The sequence below is a fragment of the Salmo salar genome, chromosome ssa01, assembly GCF_905237065.1.
Source record: "Salmo salar chromosome ssa01, Ssal_v3.1, whole genome shotgun sequence".
Lineage (NCBI taxonomy): Eukaryota > Metazoa > Chordata > Actinopteri > Salmoniformes > Salmonidae > Salmo > Salmo salar.
Genome location: NC_059442.1, coordinates 91,097,430 through 91,117,156, shown reverse-complemented (window position 1 = coordinate 91,117,156; position 19,727 = coordinate 91,097,430). Strand labels below are relative to the sequence as shown.

General features: G+C 44.6%; 1 protein-coding gene across 1 annotated transcript in view; it reads left to right on the top strand.

Annotated features, from left to right (window-relative positions):
* Positions 1–19,727, top strand: part of LOC106610139 (BAH and coiled-coil domain-containing protein 1) — a 131,554-nt gene that overhangs the window by 38,392 nt on the left and 73,435 nt on the right. Inside the window, 1 exon segment of the mRNA XM_045724286.1 lies at positions 17,222–17,359. Coding sequence (XP_045580242.1) covers positions 17,222–17,359 — 138 coding nt within the window.

Genomic DNA, 19,727 nt, shown 5'->3' with positions numbered 1-19,727 from the left:
TGGTAGGTTTTCAAACAACATTCCTTCCATCTATAGCATTTCTTAACCTCTTTGGGCTAGACAACATCCAGTGAAATTGCAGAGCGCGAAATTCAAAATACAAAAATCGTAATATTAAACATTCATGAAAATACAAGTGTCTTACATCATTTAAAAGCTTAACTTCTTGTTAATCCAACCACGTTGTCAGATTTCAAAAATACTTTATGGCGAAAGCATACCATGCAATTATCTGAGGGCAGTGCCCCGCATACACCAGCATTAAAAACATTTTTCAAAGCAGCAGAGGTGTCACAAAAATCAGAAATAGAGATAAAATAAATCACTTACCTTTGAAGATCTTCCTATGCAATCCCAAGGGTCCCAGCTACACAACAAATGGTTGTTTTGTTCGATAAAGTCCTTTATATCACAAAAAGTCTGTTTAGTTGGCGCGTTTGCTTCAGTAATCCACCGTTCCACTCGTTCAACATGCAGACAAAGGAATCCCAAAAGTTACCAGTAAACTTTGTCCAAACAAGTCAAACAACGTTTATAATCAATCCTCAGGTACCCTAATATGTAAATAAATGATCAAATTTAAGACGGAATGTAGTATGTTCAGTACCGGAGATAAATAACGAAGTGCACACCCTCATTCACGCGCGCCACAAGACTAGAGTCCTAATGAGGGACACCTTGAAAAACTACAACTACTTGTTCGTTTTTCAAAAAACAAGCCTGAAACCCTTTCTAAAGACGGTTGACATCTAGTAAAGCCATAGGAACTGCAATCTGGGAGGAATTCTTTAGAATATCCCATAGACTATAACTGAAATGGCCTGTGACCTCAAAAAAAAACATTTTCCGGATGGATTCTCCTCGGGTTTTCGCCTGCCATATCAGTTCTGTTATAGGCACAGACATTATTTGAACAGTTTTAGAAACTTCTGAGTGTTTTCTATCCAATGCTACTAATTATATGCATATCCTAGATTCTGGATATGCATAGCCTTAAGAAGTTAATATTACTCAGTTCCTTTGGCTTTGATACCTCATGATTGAGTATTCCTCTGTTCAAGTAGACTGGGATTTTTGCTGTGGTCTGATAGGGGTGTCAGTGGGCTGACTGTGAACGCTCTGAGAGACTCTGGGTTGAGGTCAGTGATAAAGTAGTCTACAGTACTACTGCCAAGAGATGAGCTATAGGTGTACCTACCATAGGAGTCCCCTCGAAGCCTACCATTGACTATGTACATACCTGCGTGCGACAGAGCTGCAGGAGTTGTGACCCGTTTTTGTTGGTTATGTTGTCATAGTTGTGCCTAGGGAGGCATATGGGGGAGGGAATGCTGTAAGCTCCAGGCAGGTGTTTGTCCCCCTGTGTTCTGAGAGTGTCAGGTTCTCGTCCGGTTCTGGCATTTAGGTTGCCACAGACTAGTACATGTCCCTGGGCCTGGAAATGATTGATTTCCCCCTCCAGGATGGAGAAGCTGTCTTCATTAAAGTATAGGGATTCTACTGGGGGGATATAGGTAGCACCAAGGAGGACATTTTTCTCTGTTAAGATCATTTCCTTTTGAATTTCTAGCCAAATGTGAAATGTTCCTGTTTTGATTAATTTAATGGAGTGAGTTAGGTCTGCTCTACACCAAATTAGCATACCCCCTGATTCCCTTCCCTGTTTCACACCTGGTAGTTTGGTGGATGGGACTACCAGCTCTCTGTAACCTAGAGGGTAACCATTGGGCCTGTCTCCTCTATACCAGGTTTCTTGTAGGATGACAATGTCTGTATTTCCAATTTCTTTGGTGAAGTACAGGTTCCTGCTCTTTAGGCCAAAGGCAGATAACCTCAGGCCTTGGATATTCCAGGATGAGATAGTGAGACCTTTGTGTTCCATAAAGTGTCCAATGTTGTTAATCATGTGGTTTGGCTTCAGACCAGTAAGTGTGAGCAGAGCCTGCTGAGCATCTGGTACATGCCATTGGCTTGGGCTAGTGTAAGAGTCGGGGTTGGGCCTGTATGCCTGCTCACGGCCTGGGCGTATGTGTGACTTCCATGTTGAGGCCCTCTTTGAGGGAATGGGGTGCATGGAGTGGGCAGGAGGGGCATAGGTCTGATCTGAGGGGGCCTAAATGGGGTGTGGGCATGGTTGACTTGGAGGGGTGTTGATTGGTTGGGGTGGGGGTGTGTATGTGCGCTGGTGGTGTTGTGGTCTGGATGTAGGTCCTCTCGGCGTGGGTCCTCTGTGTAGGTCTGGGGGGGGGGGGTCTGGGAGAGTGTCTCGCTGGTCTGGGCGGGGTGTCCATTGATCTGTTGCTCCTGTGTGAAGTGTTGGGGCTGCATTTGAGATTGATGTCCTTGTATAGCTGGGCCTGGTCATAGAGGCTGTTCAAGTCCAGGGTGGAGTGGTGAGCCAGGAAAACATTTGGTTTGAGGCACAGTCACGGGAAATACAGTGCCTTGCAAAAGTATTCATCCCCCTTGAAGTTTTTCCTATTTTGTTGTATTACAACCTGTAATTTAAATAGATTTTTATTTGGATTACATGTGATGGACATACACAAAATAGTCAAAATTGGTGAAGTGAAATAAAAAAAATTACTTGTTTAAAACAATTCTAAAAATATAAAAACGGAAAAGTGGTGCGTGCATATGTGTTCACCCCCTTTGCTATGAAGCCCCTAAATAAGATCTGGTGCAACCAATTACCTTCAGAAGTCACATAATTAGTTAAATAAAGTCCACCTGTGTGCAATCTAAGTGTCACATGATCTCAGTATATATACACCTGTTCTGAAAGGCCCCAGAGTCTGCAACACCATTAAGCAAGGGGCACCACCAAGCAAGTGGCACCATGAAGACCAAGGAGCTCTCCAAACAGATCAGAGACAAAGTTGTGGAGAAGTACAAATCAGGGTTGGGTTATAAAAAAATATCTGAAACTTTGTGTTCAAATTTTAAGACATTGTTTAAAGAAAAAAATAAGCAAATGCGTTTGGTGTTCGCTAAAAGGCATGTGGGAGACTCCCCGAACATATGGAAGAAGGTACTCTGGTCAGATTTCTCTCTCGCTTTCTCTTTCTCTCGCTCTCTCACTCTGTGTCTCTCTCTCTAACAGTGAAATTATTATGGGCCCTTCCCAACAATGCAGAGACAATTTTTTTGAAATAATAGAAAAATAATAAGACGAGGAATAAATACAAAACGAGTAACGGTAACTTGGCTACATAGACGGGGTACCAGTCGATGTGCAGGGGTATGAGGTAATTGAGGTAGATATGTCCATATCAGTAAGCCAAGGAGAGCTGACTAGACACTCTCTTGCACTATTGACTCCCATCAGTCTCCTGAAGACGGCAGATCACCACAGCCTCTCCAGAAATATCATACACCCTTATGCTTTTCGTTAGTGTGGACTTGGATGGCCCATATCCCCACATCCTGTTACTATGGTGAACATGGAACGTTCAGACATCCCTTTACTTCCTGAAAGCCCATACATGGTTGTTCCTTCCACCGTGGGCTGGGTGAGGTCTAGCCAGAAGAACTCTGTGGTAATAAATACTGTAACCATTTCTTCCTCTCCTAATGGAGTAATCTGGGCGTGATTCTTCAACTTGAGAACTGACTAAACTGATGCCAGCAGGGACAGGGGTTGCCGGTCCATCGACCAGGGGTTAGAAAAGGGTGGATCTAATAGCTCAGGGCACATGGTATTCTGCAACCCACTGTTTCCCTTCTTTCTTTCAAAGCAGCATCTGACTCAGATCTGGGAAACAGCTGTTTGACCTCTGTAAACACTCAAATGCTGAGAACCTGCAGAAACATCTTGTTTAGGGTGTACTAGGCGTAACGGGGGAGTGGAGACCTGAATGTTTGAGGGCCATTATAAGGTTCCCCCTTCTCTAACCCTTCAGAACAGAGAGAAAGAGAGGGAAAGAGAGAAAAGTAAATAGAGAGAGGTTCCCCCTCTCTTCCCCTCCAGATTTATGCTCCTCAGAGGGAAATCTCTCATTTGTAGCTTTTCATCTCTTTTTATTATTTTCTTTGGTTCTCTCTCTCCAGCTCCCGAAATGTAATTAGGGACTGCTGGTTCTCCCAGGCGACATGCTCAGATTCGCTCTCTCTCTGCCTTGCTACCACTCTCTTATATACACCGGCACGCACGCACACACACACACACACACACACACACACACACACACACACATACATACATACATACATACATACATACATACATACATACATACACACACACACACACACACACACACACACACACACACACACACACACACACACATACACATACACATACACACACACACACACACTCAGTACTCCTGTAAATTTCTTCACGTCAGAACACATTACATTTACATTTACATTTACATCATTTAGCAGACGCTCTTATCCAGAGCGACTTACAAATTGGTGCATTCACCTTATGATATCCAGTGGAACAACCACTTTACAATAGTACATCTATATCTTTTTGTGGGGGGGGGGTAGAAGGATTACTTAATCCTATCCCAGGTATTCCTTAAAGAGGTAGGGTTTCAGGTGTCTCCGGAAGGTGGTGAATGACTCCGCTGTCCTGACCATTGGGGTGCCAAAGCAGCGAACAGTTTTGACCGGGCTGAGCGGGAACTGTGCTTCCGCAGAGGTAGGGAGGCGAGCAGGCCAGAGGTGGATGAATGCAGTGCCCTTCTTTGGGTGTAGGGCCTGATCCGAGCCTGAAGGTACGGAGGTGCCGTTCCCCTCACAGCTCCGTAGGCAAGCACCATGGTCTTGTAGCAGATGCGAGCTTCAACTAGAAGCCAGTGGAGTGTGCGGAGGAGCGGGGTGACGTGAGAGAACTTGGGAAGGTTGAACACCAGACGGGCTGCGGCGTTCTGGATGAGTTGTAGGGGTTTGATGGCACAGGCAGGGAGCCCCGCCAACAGGGAGTTGCAGTAATCCAGACGGGAGATGACAAGTGCCTGGATTAGGACCTACGCCGCTTCCTGTGTGAGGCAGGGTCGTACTCTGCGAATGTTGTAGAGCATGTTAGAAGGACCTGCCCAGGCTCCGCCTCCTGACCCCGCCCCCGGACATATACCCAAACACACACACTGAGGGCGTTGTGCCAGGGCTGTGAGTGGTTGGAGCCTGTTGAAAGTGTGTCAGTGCCAACTGAACAGCAGTGTGCGGAACAACTCAGTTAAGAAGAATCAGAAACTCTGACACACACAGGGAGACACACAGGGAGACACACACAGGGAGACACACAGGGAGACACACACAGGGAGACACACACAGGGAGACACACACAGGGAGACACACAGGGAGACACACACAGGGAGACACACACAGGGAGACACACACAGGGAGACACACAGAGGGAGACACACAGAGGGAGACACACACAGGGAGACACACACAGGGAGACACACAGAGGGGGAGACACACAGAGGGGGAGACACACAGGAGACACACACAGGGAGACACACAGGAGACACACACAGGGAGACACACAGGGAGACACACACAGGGAGACACACACAGGGAGACACACACAGGGAGACACACAGAGGGAGACACACAGAGGGAGACACACAGGGAGACACACAGGGAGACACACAGGGAAACACACAGGGAGACACACAGGGAGACACACAGGGAGACACACAGGGAGACACACAGGGAGACACACACAGGGAGACACACAGGGAGACACACAGAAGGAGACACACACAGGGAGGCACACACAGGGAGACACATACAGGGAGACACACACAGGGAGACACGCAGGGAAACACACAGAGGGAGACACACACAGGGAGACACACACAGGGAGACACACAGGGAGACACACAGAGGGAGACACAGACAGGGAGACACACAGGGAGACACACAGGGAGACACACACAGGGAGACACACAGGGAGACACACACAGGGAGACACACAGGGAGACACACAGAAGGAGACACACACAGGGAGGCACACACAGGGAGACACACAGGGAGACACACAGAGGGAGACACACAGAGGGAAACACACACAGGGAGGCACACACAGGGAGACACATACAGGGAGACACACAGGGAGACACACAGAGGGAGACACACACAGGGAGACACACACAGGGAGACACACACAGGGAGACACGCAGGGAAACACACAGAGGGAGACACACACAGGGAGACACACACAGGGAGACACACAGGGAGACACACAGAGGGAGACACAGACAGGGAGACACAGACAGGGAGACACACACAGGGAGAAACACACAGGGAGACACACAGGGAGACACACACAGGGAGAAACACACACTTTGTAAATTTGAATTCAAAATTCCACAGTATATTTGTGTCCAGTGGAGGTAGTGTGTGTCTGTGTTCAGTGGTCAGTATGTCAGTGTGGATAGACTCACTGTTAATTGGCTAAAGTGACAATGGAACACGATACGATATTGATCTCTGATTGGCTGCTGATCGATTGAGTCTACCAACCTTCTGTTTTCTTGGAGTGTGTATGTGGTTCAGTACATTCAAGCAAGAGTAGGCTACTTGGAGGAAGGTGAGCTAAACTGAAGGAAATTCCTCCCTTTTCTCTCTCTCTCTCTGTGTTTGAAAGTCCTACACAACTCCCCTCATTATTTACCAGTCTCTTGCATCCTTTAATTTGTCCCTTTCTTTTTTCCATCCTTTCACTTCCCTCCTCTCGTCTCCTCGCATAGTAGTGTGTGTGAGAGAGAGCGAGGGAGAGACAGAGCCAGAGAGAGAGAGAGGGAGACAGAGCCAGAGAGAGAGAGAGGCAGAGATAGACAGAGAGAGACGGAGAAGACAGACAGACAGACAGACAGACAGACAGACAGACAGACAGACAGACAGACAGACAGACAGACAGACAGACAGACAGACAGACAGACAGACAGACAGACAGACAGACAGACAGACAGACAGACAGAGAGAGACAGAGTAGAGAGAGAGAGAGAAAACCAGTGCCACAGGTAACTTCCACAAAGCTGTGAACGATCTGAGAGACAAGGCAAGAAGGGTCTTCTCTGCCATCAAAAGGAACATAAAATTCGACAAACCAATTAGGATCTGGCTAAAAATACTTGAATCATTTATAGAACCCATTGCTCTTTATGGTTGTGAGGTCTGGGGTCCGATCACCAACCAAGAATTCACAAAATGGGACAAACACCAAATTGAGACTCTGCATGCAGAAATCTGCATAAATATCCTCTGTGTACAACATAAAACACCAAATACATGCAGAGCAGAATTAGGCCGATACCCGCTAATGATCAAAATCCAGAAAAGAGCCGTTCAATTCTACAACCACCTAAAAGGAAGAGATTCACAAACCTTCTATAACAGAGAGATGAAGCTGGAGAAGAGTCCCCTAAGCAAGCTAGTCCTGGGGATATGTTCAGAAACACAAACAGACCCCATTGGAAAGAACCAGCCATCAAACAGAGCAAATTGGAATGCTTTCTGGCCATAAAAACAGAGAGTACACAGTAGCAGAATACAGAACATTCTGAAAGTATTCAGACCCCTTCCCTTTTTCCACATTTTCTTACGTTACAGACTTATTCTAAAATGTATTTAATTGTTTTTCCCCTCATCAATCTACACACAATACCCCATATAATAAGAAAGCAAAAACTGTTTTTTAGAAATGTTTGATAAATAGGAATATCACATTTACATAAGTATTCAGACCCTTTACTGAGTACTTTGTTGAAGCACCTCTGGCAGCGATTACAGCCTTGAGTCTTCTTGGGTATGACGCTACAAGCTTGGCCCATCTGTATTTGGGGAGTTTCTCCCATTTTTCTCTGCAGATCCTCTCAAGCTCTGTCAGGTTGGATGGGGAGTGTTGCTGCACAGCTACACTCAGCAAAAAAAGAAACGTCCCCTTTTCAGGACCCTGTCTTTCAAAGATAATTCGTAAAAATCCAAATAACTTCACAGATCTTCATTGTAAAGGGTTTAAACACTGTTTCCCATGCTTGTTCAATGAACTGTAAACAATTAATGAACATGCACCTGTGGAACGGTCGTTAAGACACTAACAGCTTACAGACGGTAGGCAATTAAGGTCACAGTTATGAAACTTAGGACACTAAAGAGGCCTTTCTACTGACTCTGAAAAACACCAAAAGAAAGAGGCCCAGCATCCCTGCTCATCTGCGTGAACGTGCCTTAGGCATGCTGCAAGGAGCCATGAGGACTGCAGTTGTGGCCAGGGCAATAAATTGCAATGTCCGTTCTGTGACACGCCTAAGACAGCGCTACAGGGAGATAGGACGGACAGCTGATCGTCCTCGCAGTGCCAGACCACGTGTAACAACACCTGCACAGGATCGGTACATCTGAACATCACACCTGTGGGACAGGTACATTTTTGAGATGACTAATATTACTGTAGACATTGAAATACTGTAGAGTTCCATTCATTTCTATGGAGGACTGCTCCTAATGGGGTGTGCCAATATTGCTGACCGGTGGCTTCAAAGCCTCTCAATGGCTAATACATAGCATCATCAATCCAGTGTGTATATAAGTCATTGGATTACACCCGTCCGTCACCCTCGTCCACAACGCCCTAGCAAAATCCATGATGGTAATAGCGCTCACTGTTGTACCTAGTTGCCGGTTTTGAAGGCATTTCCTGACGTCCTCAGGACATGGACATTTCAAAGTCAATCTTGAGTGATCTGCCTGGTGTATGTGTGCATGTGTGCGTGCACACACACTCGTGGCTTTTCAAATAGATCTGGACTCGCATTGGCAGAAGACAACCAGAGCAGAACAGAGTAGTGCAAGCAGCGATGACAACAATCATGTCGTCCAGAAACATGATAGACATGGGATGAATGTGAAATGTTAATATCTTCGGCGGTGGGAAAAAAATTGGCCTCAAAGACAATTACTTGAATAGTTCAATGGATATTCTTCGCACAAAGGTGATAACCAAAGTGTCTTTTTAGGACATTTCTAATTTGACTTTTTGGGGCTCGACTTTAGCTAAACTGCAATACCGAAAGTGTCCTCTCAGCACAGTGGAATGCTTAGACCAGAACCCTGGGGCCTTGGTGTCCCGGGGTCGTCTCCCATGTGACGCACACTGACATGTCAAAGGTCATTGATTCAAGACCTGGGAAGATTACATCTGCTAGACCAATCAGAGATGCTGTGTTTGGTGTCATTGACATTCTCTATGCGACACTTCCCTAAATCAAGACCCTCCTTCGTTTTCGCTCTTTTTCTCCTCTTAGGCCATCTGTCTGCTATAGCTTTTGGTTGTTAGCTTATGGTTGTTTGCTTGTGGTTGTTAACTTGTGGTTGTAAGCTTGTGGTTGTTAGCTTGGGGTTGTTAGCTTGTGGTTGTTAACCTGTGGTTGTTAGCTTGTGGTTGTTAACCTGGGGTTGTTAGCTTGTGGTTGTTAGCTTAAGGTTGTTAGCTTGTGATTGTTAGCTTGTGGTTGCTAGCTTGTGGTTGTTAACTTGTGGTTGTTAGCTTGTGGGGTTTAGCTTGTGGTTGAAAACGTGTGGTTGTTAGCCAAAAAGATGGTGCCAGGGTGGATGGCTGCCGTTTTATTGGCTCCTAAGCAACCTTGCTATTTTGTTATTTTTTTTGCATTGTTTGTAACTTTTTTGTACATAATGTTGCTGCTACCATCTCTTATGACTGAAAAGACCTTCTGGACATCAGAACAGCGATTACTCACCTCGAGTCAGACAGGAAGGATATACTCCAAACACTCGTACAGGCCCTCAGCCCCATCATTCGCTGGAGAAATAAACTGAGATTTTGCAGAAAGAGATTGGGGTGCCTTGTGAGGATCAGGCGGCGAGTGGCTAATCTGCCTTTACCATCTGTACTGATAGCTAACGTTCAATCGCTGGAAAATAAATGGGACAAACTGAAAGCCCATAAATCCTAACAACGGGACATTAAAAACTGTAATATTTTATGTTTCCCCGAGTCGTGGCTGAATGATGACATTAATAATATACAGCTTGCGGGTTGTACACTCTATCGACAGGATAGAAGAGCAGCCTCTGGTAAGACATGGGGCGGGGGCCTATGCATATTTGTAAACAATAGCTGGTGCATGATATCTAAGGAAGTCGAGGTTTTGCTTGCCTGAGGTAGAGTATCTCGTGATAAGCTGTAGACCACACTATCTACCTAGAGGGTTTTCATTTGTATTTTTCGTAGCTGCCTACATACCACCACAGACCGATGCTCGCACTAAAACCACACTCAATGAGCTTTATACACCCATAAGCAAACAGGAAAATGTTAATCCAGAGGGAGCGCTCCTAGTGGCCTGGGACTTTAATGCATATTAAATGTGAAACCAGAGGGGGAAAAAAACTCCAGACCACCTTTACTCCACACACAAAGACGCGTACAAAGCTCTACCTCGCCCTCCATTTGGCAAATCTGATGAAAATTCTATCCTCCTGATTCCTGCTTACAAGCTAAAATTAAAGCAGGAAGCACCAGTGACTCAGTCTATAAAAAAGTGGTCAGATGAAGCAGATGCTAAACTAGAGGACTGTTTTGCTATCAGACTGGAATATGTTCTGGGATTCTTCCGATGGCATTGAGGAGTACACCACATCAGTCACTGGCTTCATCAATAAGTGCATCAATGATGTCATCTCCACAGTGACTGTACGTACATATCCCAACCAGAAGCCATGAATTACAGGCAACATTCGCACTGAGCTAAAGGGTAGAGCTGCCGCTTTCAAGGAGCGGGACTCTAACCTGGAAGCTTATAAGAAATTCCGCTATGCCCTGCGACGAACCATCAAACAAGCAAAGCGTCAATACAGGACTAAGATCAAAACATACTACACCGGCTCCGACGCACGTCAGATGTGGCAGGGCTTGCAAACTATAACAGACTACAAAGGGAAGCACAGCTGAGAACTGCCCAGTGACACAAGCCTACCAGACGAGCTAAATTACTTCTTTGCTCGCTTCGAGGCAAGTAACACTGAAACATGCATGAGAGCATCAGCTGTTCCGGGCGACTGTGTGATCACGCTCTCCGCAACCGATGTGAGTAAGACCTTTAAACAGGTCAACATTCACAAGGCCGGAGGGCCAGACAGATTACCAGGATGTGTACTCCGAGCATGCGCTGACCAACTGGCAAGTGTCTTCACTGACATTTTCAACCTCTCCCTGTCTGAGTCTGTAATACCAACAGGTTTCAAACATGTTCATGTTTCCCTGTGCCCAAGAACACTAAGGTAACCTGCCTAAAAGACTACCAACCCATAGCACTCACATCTGTAGCCATGAAATGTTTTGGCTCACATCAACACCATTATCCCAGAAACCCTAGACCCATTCCAATTTGCATACCACCCCAACAGATCCACAGATGATGCAATCTCTATTGCACTTCACACTGCCCTTTCATACCTGGACAAAAGGAACACCTATTTGAGAATGCTATTCATTGACTACAGCTCAGCGTTCAACACCATTCTGCCATGATGATCCTCAACATGAGGACCCCTCATAAGGGTCAGTCCCCTCCCGTACACCCTGTTCAGTCATGACTGCACGGCCAGGCACGACAACACCATCATTAAGTTTGCCGATGACACAACAGTGGTAGGCCTGATCACCGACAATGATAAAACAGCCTTTTTATTTTTTTTATTTCACCTTTATTTAACCAGGTAGGCTAGTTGAGAACAAGTTCTCATTTACAACTGCGACCTGGCCAAGATAAAGCAAAGCAGTGCGACACAAACAACAGCACAGAGTTACACATGGAATAAACAAACATACAGTCAATAATACAATAGAAAAAGTCTGTATACAGTGTGTGCAAATGAGGTAGGATAAGGGAGCTATAGCAATAAATAGGCCATAGTGGCAAAATAATTACAATATAGCAATTAAACACTGGAGTGATAGATGTGCAGAAGATGAGTGTGCAAGTAGAGATACTGGGGTGCAAAGGAACAAAATAAATAACAGTATGGGGATGAGGTAGTTGGATGGGCTATTTACAGACAGATTCTTTTTTATTTTTTATTTCAGCTTTATTTAACCAGGTAGGCTAGTTGAGAACAAGTTCTCATTTACAACTGCGACATAAACGACAACACAGAGATACACATGGAATAAACATGGAGATAACCTGGAGCCAGTGGGTTTGGCGACGAATATGAAGCGAGGGCCAGCCAACGAGAGCATACAGGTCGCAGTGGTGGGTAGTATATGGGGCTTTGGTGACAAAACGGATGGCACTGTGATAAACTGCATCCAATTTGCTAAGTAGAGTGTTGGAGGCTATTTTGTAAATGACATTGCCGAAGTCAAGGATCGGTAGGATAGTCAGTTTTACGAGGGTATGTTTGGCAAAATAGGAAGCCGATTCTAGATTTAATTTTGGATTGGAGATGCTTAATGTGAGTCTGGAAGGAGAGTTTACAGTCTAACCAGACTCCTAGGTATTTGTAGTTGTCTACATATTCTAGGTCACAATCGTCCAGAGTAGTGATGCTAGTCGGGTGGGAGGGTGTGGGCAGCGATCCGTTGAAGAGCATGCATTTAGTTTTACTTGCATTTAAGAGCAGTTGGAGGCCATGGAAGGAGAGTCGTATGGCATTGAAGCTCATCTGGAGGTTAGTTAAAACCTGTTGAGGACAGACGTTCCGCTAGCGGAACGCCTAGCCAATATCCAGTGGAATCGAGTGGCGCGAAATACAAATACCTCAAAAATCCAATAATTTCAATTTCTCAAACATACGACTCTTTTACACCATTTTAAAGATACACTTCTCCTTAATCCAACCACATTGTTCGATTTCAAAAAGGCTTTACAGCGAATGCAAAACATTAGATTATGTCAGGAGAGTACATAGACCAAAATAACCACACAGCCATTTTCCAAGCAAGCATATATGTCAATAAAACCCAAAACACAGCTAAATGAAGCACTAACCTTTGATGATCTTCATCAGATGACACTCCTAGGACACTATGTTATACAATACATGTATGTTTTGTTCAATCAAGTTCATATTTATATCCAAAAACAGCTTTTTACATTGGCGCGTGTTGTTCAGAAAATGTATTCCCACCAAAACCTTCCGGTGAATTTACAAAATCGTCCCACCTACTCAACAGCCAGTGGAATCCCGTGGCGTGTTATTCAAATACCTTAGAAATGCTATTACTTCAATTTCTCAAACATGTGACTATTTTACACCATTTTAAAGACAAGACTCTCGTTAATCTAACCACACTGTCTGATTTCAAAAAGGCTTTACAACGAAAGCAAAACATTAGATTATGTCAGCAGAGTACCCAGCCAGAAATAATCAGACACCCATTTTTCAAGCTAGCATATAATGTCACATAAACCCAAACCACAGCTAAATGCAGCACTAACCTTTGATGATCTTCATCAGATGACACCCCTAGGACATTATGTTATACAATACATGCATGTTTTGTTCAATCAAGTTCATATTTATATCAAAAACCAGCTTTTTACATTAGCATGTGACTAGCATGTGACTAGCATTCCCACCGAACACTGCCGGTGAATTTACTAAATTACTCACGATAAACGTTCACAAAAAACATAACAATTATTTAAAGAATTATAGATACAGAACTCCTCTATGCACTCGATATGTCCGATTTTAAAATAGCTTTTCGGTGAAAGCACATTTTGCAATATTCTCAGTAGATAGCCCGGCATCACAGGGCTAGCTATTTAGACACCCAGCAAGTTTAGCACTCACCAAAGTCAGATTTACTATAAGAAAAATGTTATTACCTTTGCTGTTCTTCGTCAGAATGCACTCCCAGGACTTCTACTTCAATAACAAATGTTGGTTTGGTCCCAAATAATCCATTGTTATATCCAAATAGCGGCGTTTTGTTCGTGCGTTCAAGACACTATCCGAAAGGGTAAATAAGGGTGATGAGCATGGCGCATTTCGTGACAAAAAAATTCTAAATATTCCAATACCGTACTTCGAAGCATGTCAACCGCTGTTTAAAATCAATTTTTATGCCATTTCTCTCGTAAAAAAGCGATAATATTCCGACCGGGAATCTGCGTTTAGGTAAAAAGAGGAAAGTAAATAAAACACGGGGTCGACTCGTGCACGCGCCTAAGCCCATTGTCCTCTGATCGGCCACTTGCCAAACGCGATAATGTGTTTCAGCCAGAGGCTGCCTCGATATCATTCAGCTTTTTCCCGGGCTCTGAGAGCCTATGGGAGCCGTAGGAAGTGTCACGTTACAGCAAAGATCCTCAGTCTTCAATAAAAAGAGCCAAGATGAACAACAACTTGTCAGACAGGCCACTTCCTGTTCAGAATCTTCTCAGGTTTTTGCCTGCCATATGAGTTCTGTTATACTCACAGACAACATTCAAACAGTTTTAGAAACTTTAGGGTGTTTTCTATCCAAAGCCAATAATTATATGCATATTCTAGTTACTGGGCAGGAGTAGTAACCAGATTAAATCGGGTACTTTTTTTATCCGGCCGTGTCAATACTGCCCCTAGCCCTAACAGGTTAAAACTGTGTTGTTGGTTAAGGGCTTGTAAGTAAGCATTTCACTGTATACCTGTTGTATTCACCACATGTGACTTGATTTGTGGTTGTTAGCTTGTGGTTGTTAGCTTGTGGTTGTTAGCTTGTGGTTGTTAACTTGTGGTTGTTAACTTGTGGTTGTTAGCTTGTTGTTGTTAGCTTGAGGTTGTTAACTTGTGGTTGTTAGCTTGTGGTTGTTAGCTTGTGGTTGTTAGCTTGTGGTTGTTAACTTGTGGTTGTTAACTTGTGGTTGTTAGCTTGTGGTTGTTAGCTTGTGGTTGTTAGCTTGTGGTTGTTAACTTGTGGTTGTTAACTTGTGGTTGTTAACTTGTGGTTGTTAGCTTGTGGTTGTTAGCTTGTGGTTGTTAGCTTGTGGTTGTTAACTTGTGGTTGTTAACTTGTGGTTGTTAGCTTGTGGTTGTTAACTTGTGGTTGTTAACAAGACCCTGCTAGGTAAAGTCCCCCCTTATCTCCGCTCACTGGTCACCATAGCAGCACCCACTTGTAGCACGCGCTCCAGCAGGTATATCTCTCTGGTCACCCCCAAAGCCAATTCCTCCTTTGGCCGCATCTCCTTCCAGTTCTCTGCTGCCAATGACTGGAACGAACTACAAAAATCTCTGAATCTGGAAACACTTATCTCCCTCACTAGCTTTAAGCACCAGCTGTCAGAGCAGCTCACAGATCACTGCACCTGTACATAACCCATCTATAATTTAGCCCAAACAACTACCTCTTCCCCTACTATATTTATTTATTTTATTTATTTTGCTCCTTTGCACCCCATTATTTCTATTTCTACTTTGCACTTTCTTCTACTACAAATCTACCATTCCAGTGTTCTACTTGCTATATTGTATTTACTTTGCCACCATGGCCTTTTTTTGCCTTTACCTCCCTTATCTCACCTCATTTGCTCACATTGTATATATACATATTCTTCTACTGTATTATTGACTGTATGTTTGTTTTACTCCATGTGTAACTCTGTGTTGTTGTATGTTGTCGAACTGCTTTGCTTTATCTTGGCCAGGTCGCAATTGTAAATGAGAACTTGTTCTCAACTTGCCTACCTGGTTAAATAAAGGTGAAATAAATAAAGAAATAAAAAACTTGTGGTTGTTAGCTTGTGGTTGTTAACTTGTGGTTGTTAACTTGTGGTTGTTAGCTTGTGGTTGTTAACTTGTGGTTGTTAGCTTGTGGTTGTTAGCTTGTGGTTGTTAGCTGGTGGTTGTTAGCTGGTGGTTGTTAGCTGGTGGTTGTTAGCTGGTGGTTGTTAACTTGTGGTTGTTAGCTTGTGGTTGTTAACTTGTGGTTGTTAACTTGTGGTTGTTAGATTGTGGTTGTTAGCTTGTGGTTGTTAACTTGTGGTTGTTAGCTTGTGGTTGTTAACTTGTGGTTGTTAGATTGTGGTTGTTAGCTTGTGGTTGTTAACTTGTGGTTGTTAGATTGTGGTTGTTAGCTGGTGGTTGTTAGCTTGTGGTTGTTAGCTGGTGGTTGTTAACTTGTGGTTGTTAGCTTGTGGTTGTTAGATTGTGGTTGTTAGCTTGTGGTTGTCTAATAAAACATGGCTCCAATGCTGAACACAGAAACAAACAGTCAGGTACTGGAGCTGGTTTAGATCTGAGTAGGGGTTATTTCTGGTTGTAATATACAGCACATCTGGGCTGTGGGGTCCATCTGTGTGTTTTATAAGGCTTGGAAAACATTTGACAAAACAGAGAGAGAGAGACAGAGAGCAGGAGCCGAAGGAGAAGAGAGAGATGGGGATAGAGAGAAAAAGGAAACTGAAACGAAAGGGAAAGAAGAAGAGAGTTGGAGAGATAGAAGGATATAAGAAACGTAGGAAAGAGGAGAGAGAGGAAAAGGAGGAGAGAAATATGGTGGCGTGGGGGAGAGGAGAGAGAGAGAGAGAGAGAGAGAGAGAGAGAGAACGAACAACAGCCTGGTATGGGAAGTCGTCAGAGTTTCCTTGAACAGCTTTACGGTTTTACTCAGAAATCAGGCTTATTATGTCTACCCTGAGTGAAAATATAGATGGTAAATGATATGGTTTCTCTCTTTAGATCGAGAGAGTGTGTGTGAGCATGTAAGTGTATGAGCGTGTGTACGTGTGAGTGTGTCAGTGTGTGTATGCCACAGCTGTAATAATAGAACGCCCCACTGCCCCGCCTCCTTGTCCACAGACCATGGCCACTTTTCTGCCCCCTTCAGTCTCTTACGCCCCTTCTTACCCTCTTTAAGGAGGGTTAAGTCTTTCAGCCCCTCCTCACTTCCCATCCTATCACAGTATTATTGGCCCTGTTCTGTTAGAAGATTATTTGTGTAGTATGTGTATGTTCAGAGACAGCATCTTTGATGTGAGGCATTTGAGGATTCTTGTGGTTTTTTGGGTGTTTTGTAGTGGTCTGACTGTCAAGGGTGAGGGTGTGTGCGTGTGCATGTGTTTGCGTGCATGTGTGTGTGTGTGTGTGCGTGCGTGCGTGCGTGTGTGTGTTTGCAGGCATTGTGTGCAACAGACTGTTGTGGTTGGGGTTATTGTGCCTGTCAAAGGTTTTGATCAAAGTTAAACAGTCTTTCTCTCTATTTACGATAGAAGCTGTATTTACGTTACTCTCTCTCTCTCTCCTTCAGGTGCGTCGTTCATGGGCTCGTTTCTGGCCAGCAGTTTGGGCTCTCCCCCGTCTCACCCTGCCTCCCCTTCCTCCCCCTCCTACAGGGGAGGACCTCACTCCAGTGCCTCCCCCATCTGGTTCCCCCACTCACATGAAGGTAAGACACACACTCTCACACCCACGCATGCGTGTGTTTCGGGAGCCTCTATACCCCCATTGCACCCCTCTCTCAGACTAGGGCCCCTCTGGGCCGGTCTGAGAGGTCCCCTTCCTGCTACACACACACACACACACACACACACACACACACACACACACACACACACACACACACACACACACACACACACACACACACACACACACACACACACACACACACACACACACACACACACACACACACACACAGGCAAGCATGAACTCCGCTGGTTAAGGTTAGGCATGAACTCCGAATGGTTAAGGTTAGGCATGAACTCTGAATGGTTAAGGTTAGGCATGAACTCTGAATGATTAAGGTAAGGGTTAAGGTTTGGAATAGGCTTAAAACTAAAATCTTAAAAACAACTTTCTATTACTGGATTAAAACGTTTGGAATCAGAGGCAGGAATTGCAAAAATTTCGAACAACCTGTTTTTGCTTTGTCATTATGGGGTTTTGTGTGTAGATTAACGAGGGGAAAAATCTATTTAATACATTTTAGAATAAGGCTGTAACGTAACAAAATGTGGAAAAAGTCAAGGGGTCTGAATACTTTCCGAATGCACCGCATTTAAACAGTAGATACCAAACATTCTATGTATCTGTTTATGCATGTTAGTGTAGGTGGTTACAAACAGTAGATACCAAACATTCTATGTATCTGTTTATGCATGATAGTGTAGGTGGTTATAAACAGTAGATACCAAACATTCTATGTATCTGTTTATGCATGTTAGTGTAGGTGGTTATAAACAGAAGATACCAATCATTCTATCAGTAAACGCAACATAACAGCCGGACAAAGAAAAATGCGAGTTGCTAATGTTCGCTAATGTTTCTTTTTGTAAAACTGCCTGGAGCTTATTTGGATTCAGTTGAATTCATCGAAAGAAGGAGGGTTTAAGTGTGAGCGCCAGACAGCGAGAGTGGGAGAAATTTAGAAAGAGAGGGAGGAGAAAAAGAGAGCTGGAGAGAGAGAGAGAAAAAAGAGAGAGAGAGAGAGAGAGAGAGAGAGAGAGAGAGAGAGGAAGAACAGATGAGCAGATGAGCTCCAGCATCTTTCAGCATGTTTTTACAAATAGATAGATTTTTCGGCAAGGACATATACAGGATACTACCCTCCACAACATAACCTTCACTCCAAATAAAAACTCCAAACCTACAACCTGATTTTGTATAAAATGATCTGGAAGGATTCCTACTACCAAAGATTATTTTCTCCAAGCTATATTGAAAATGCTCTGGCAAACAATCAACAGAAACCTGAAAACACCATCCAACCTGGAATTGAGTGAGTCATGTTCAGTCTGAAGCTACTTTTAAAGCCAAGAAGAGAAAAATATTACAATAATATACTGCTCAAAAAAATAAAGGGAACACTTAAACAACACAATGTAACTCCAAGTCAATCACACTTCTGTGAAATCAAACTGTCCACTTAGGAAGCAACACTGATTGACAATAAATTTCACATGCTGTTGTGCAAATGGAATAGACAACAGGTGGAAATTATAGGCAATTAGCAAGACACCCCCAATAAAGGAGTGGTTCTGCAGGTGGTAACCACAGACCACTTCTCAGTTCCTATGCTTCCTGGCTGATGGTTTGGTCACTTTTGAATGCTGGCGGTGCTTTCACTCTAGTGGTAGCATGAGACGGAGTCTACAACCCACACAAGTGGCTCAGGTAGTGCAGCTCATCCAGGATGGCACATCAATGCGAGCTGTGGCAAGAAGGTTTGCTGTGTCTGTCAGCGTAGTGTCCAGCGCATGGAGCCGCTACCAGGAGACAGGCCAGTACATCAGGAGACGTGGAGGAGGCCGTAGGAGGGCAAAAACCCAGCAGCAGGACCGCTACCTCCGCCTTTGTGCAAGGAGGAGCAGGAGGAGCACTGCCAGAGTCCTACAAAATGACCTCCAGCAGGCCACAAATGTGCATGTGTCTGCTCAAACGGTCAGAAACAGACTCCATGAGGGCGGTATGAGGGCCCGACGTCCACAGGTGGGGGTTGTGCTTACAGCCCAACACCATGCAGGACGTTTGGCATTTGCCAGAGAACACCAAGATTGGCAAATTTGCCACTGGCGTCCTGTGCTCTTCACAGATGAAAGCAGGTTCACACTGAGCACATGTGACAGACGTGACAGTCTGGAGACGCCGTGGAGAACGTTCTGCTGCCTGCAACATCCTCCAGCATGACCGGTTTGGCGGTGGGTCAGTCATGGTGTGGGGTGGCATTTCTTTGGGGGGCTGTACAGCCCTCCATGTGCTCGCCAGAGGTAGCCTGACTGCCATTAGGTACCGAGATGAGCTCCTCAGACCCC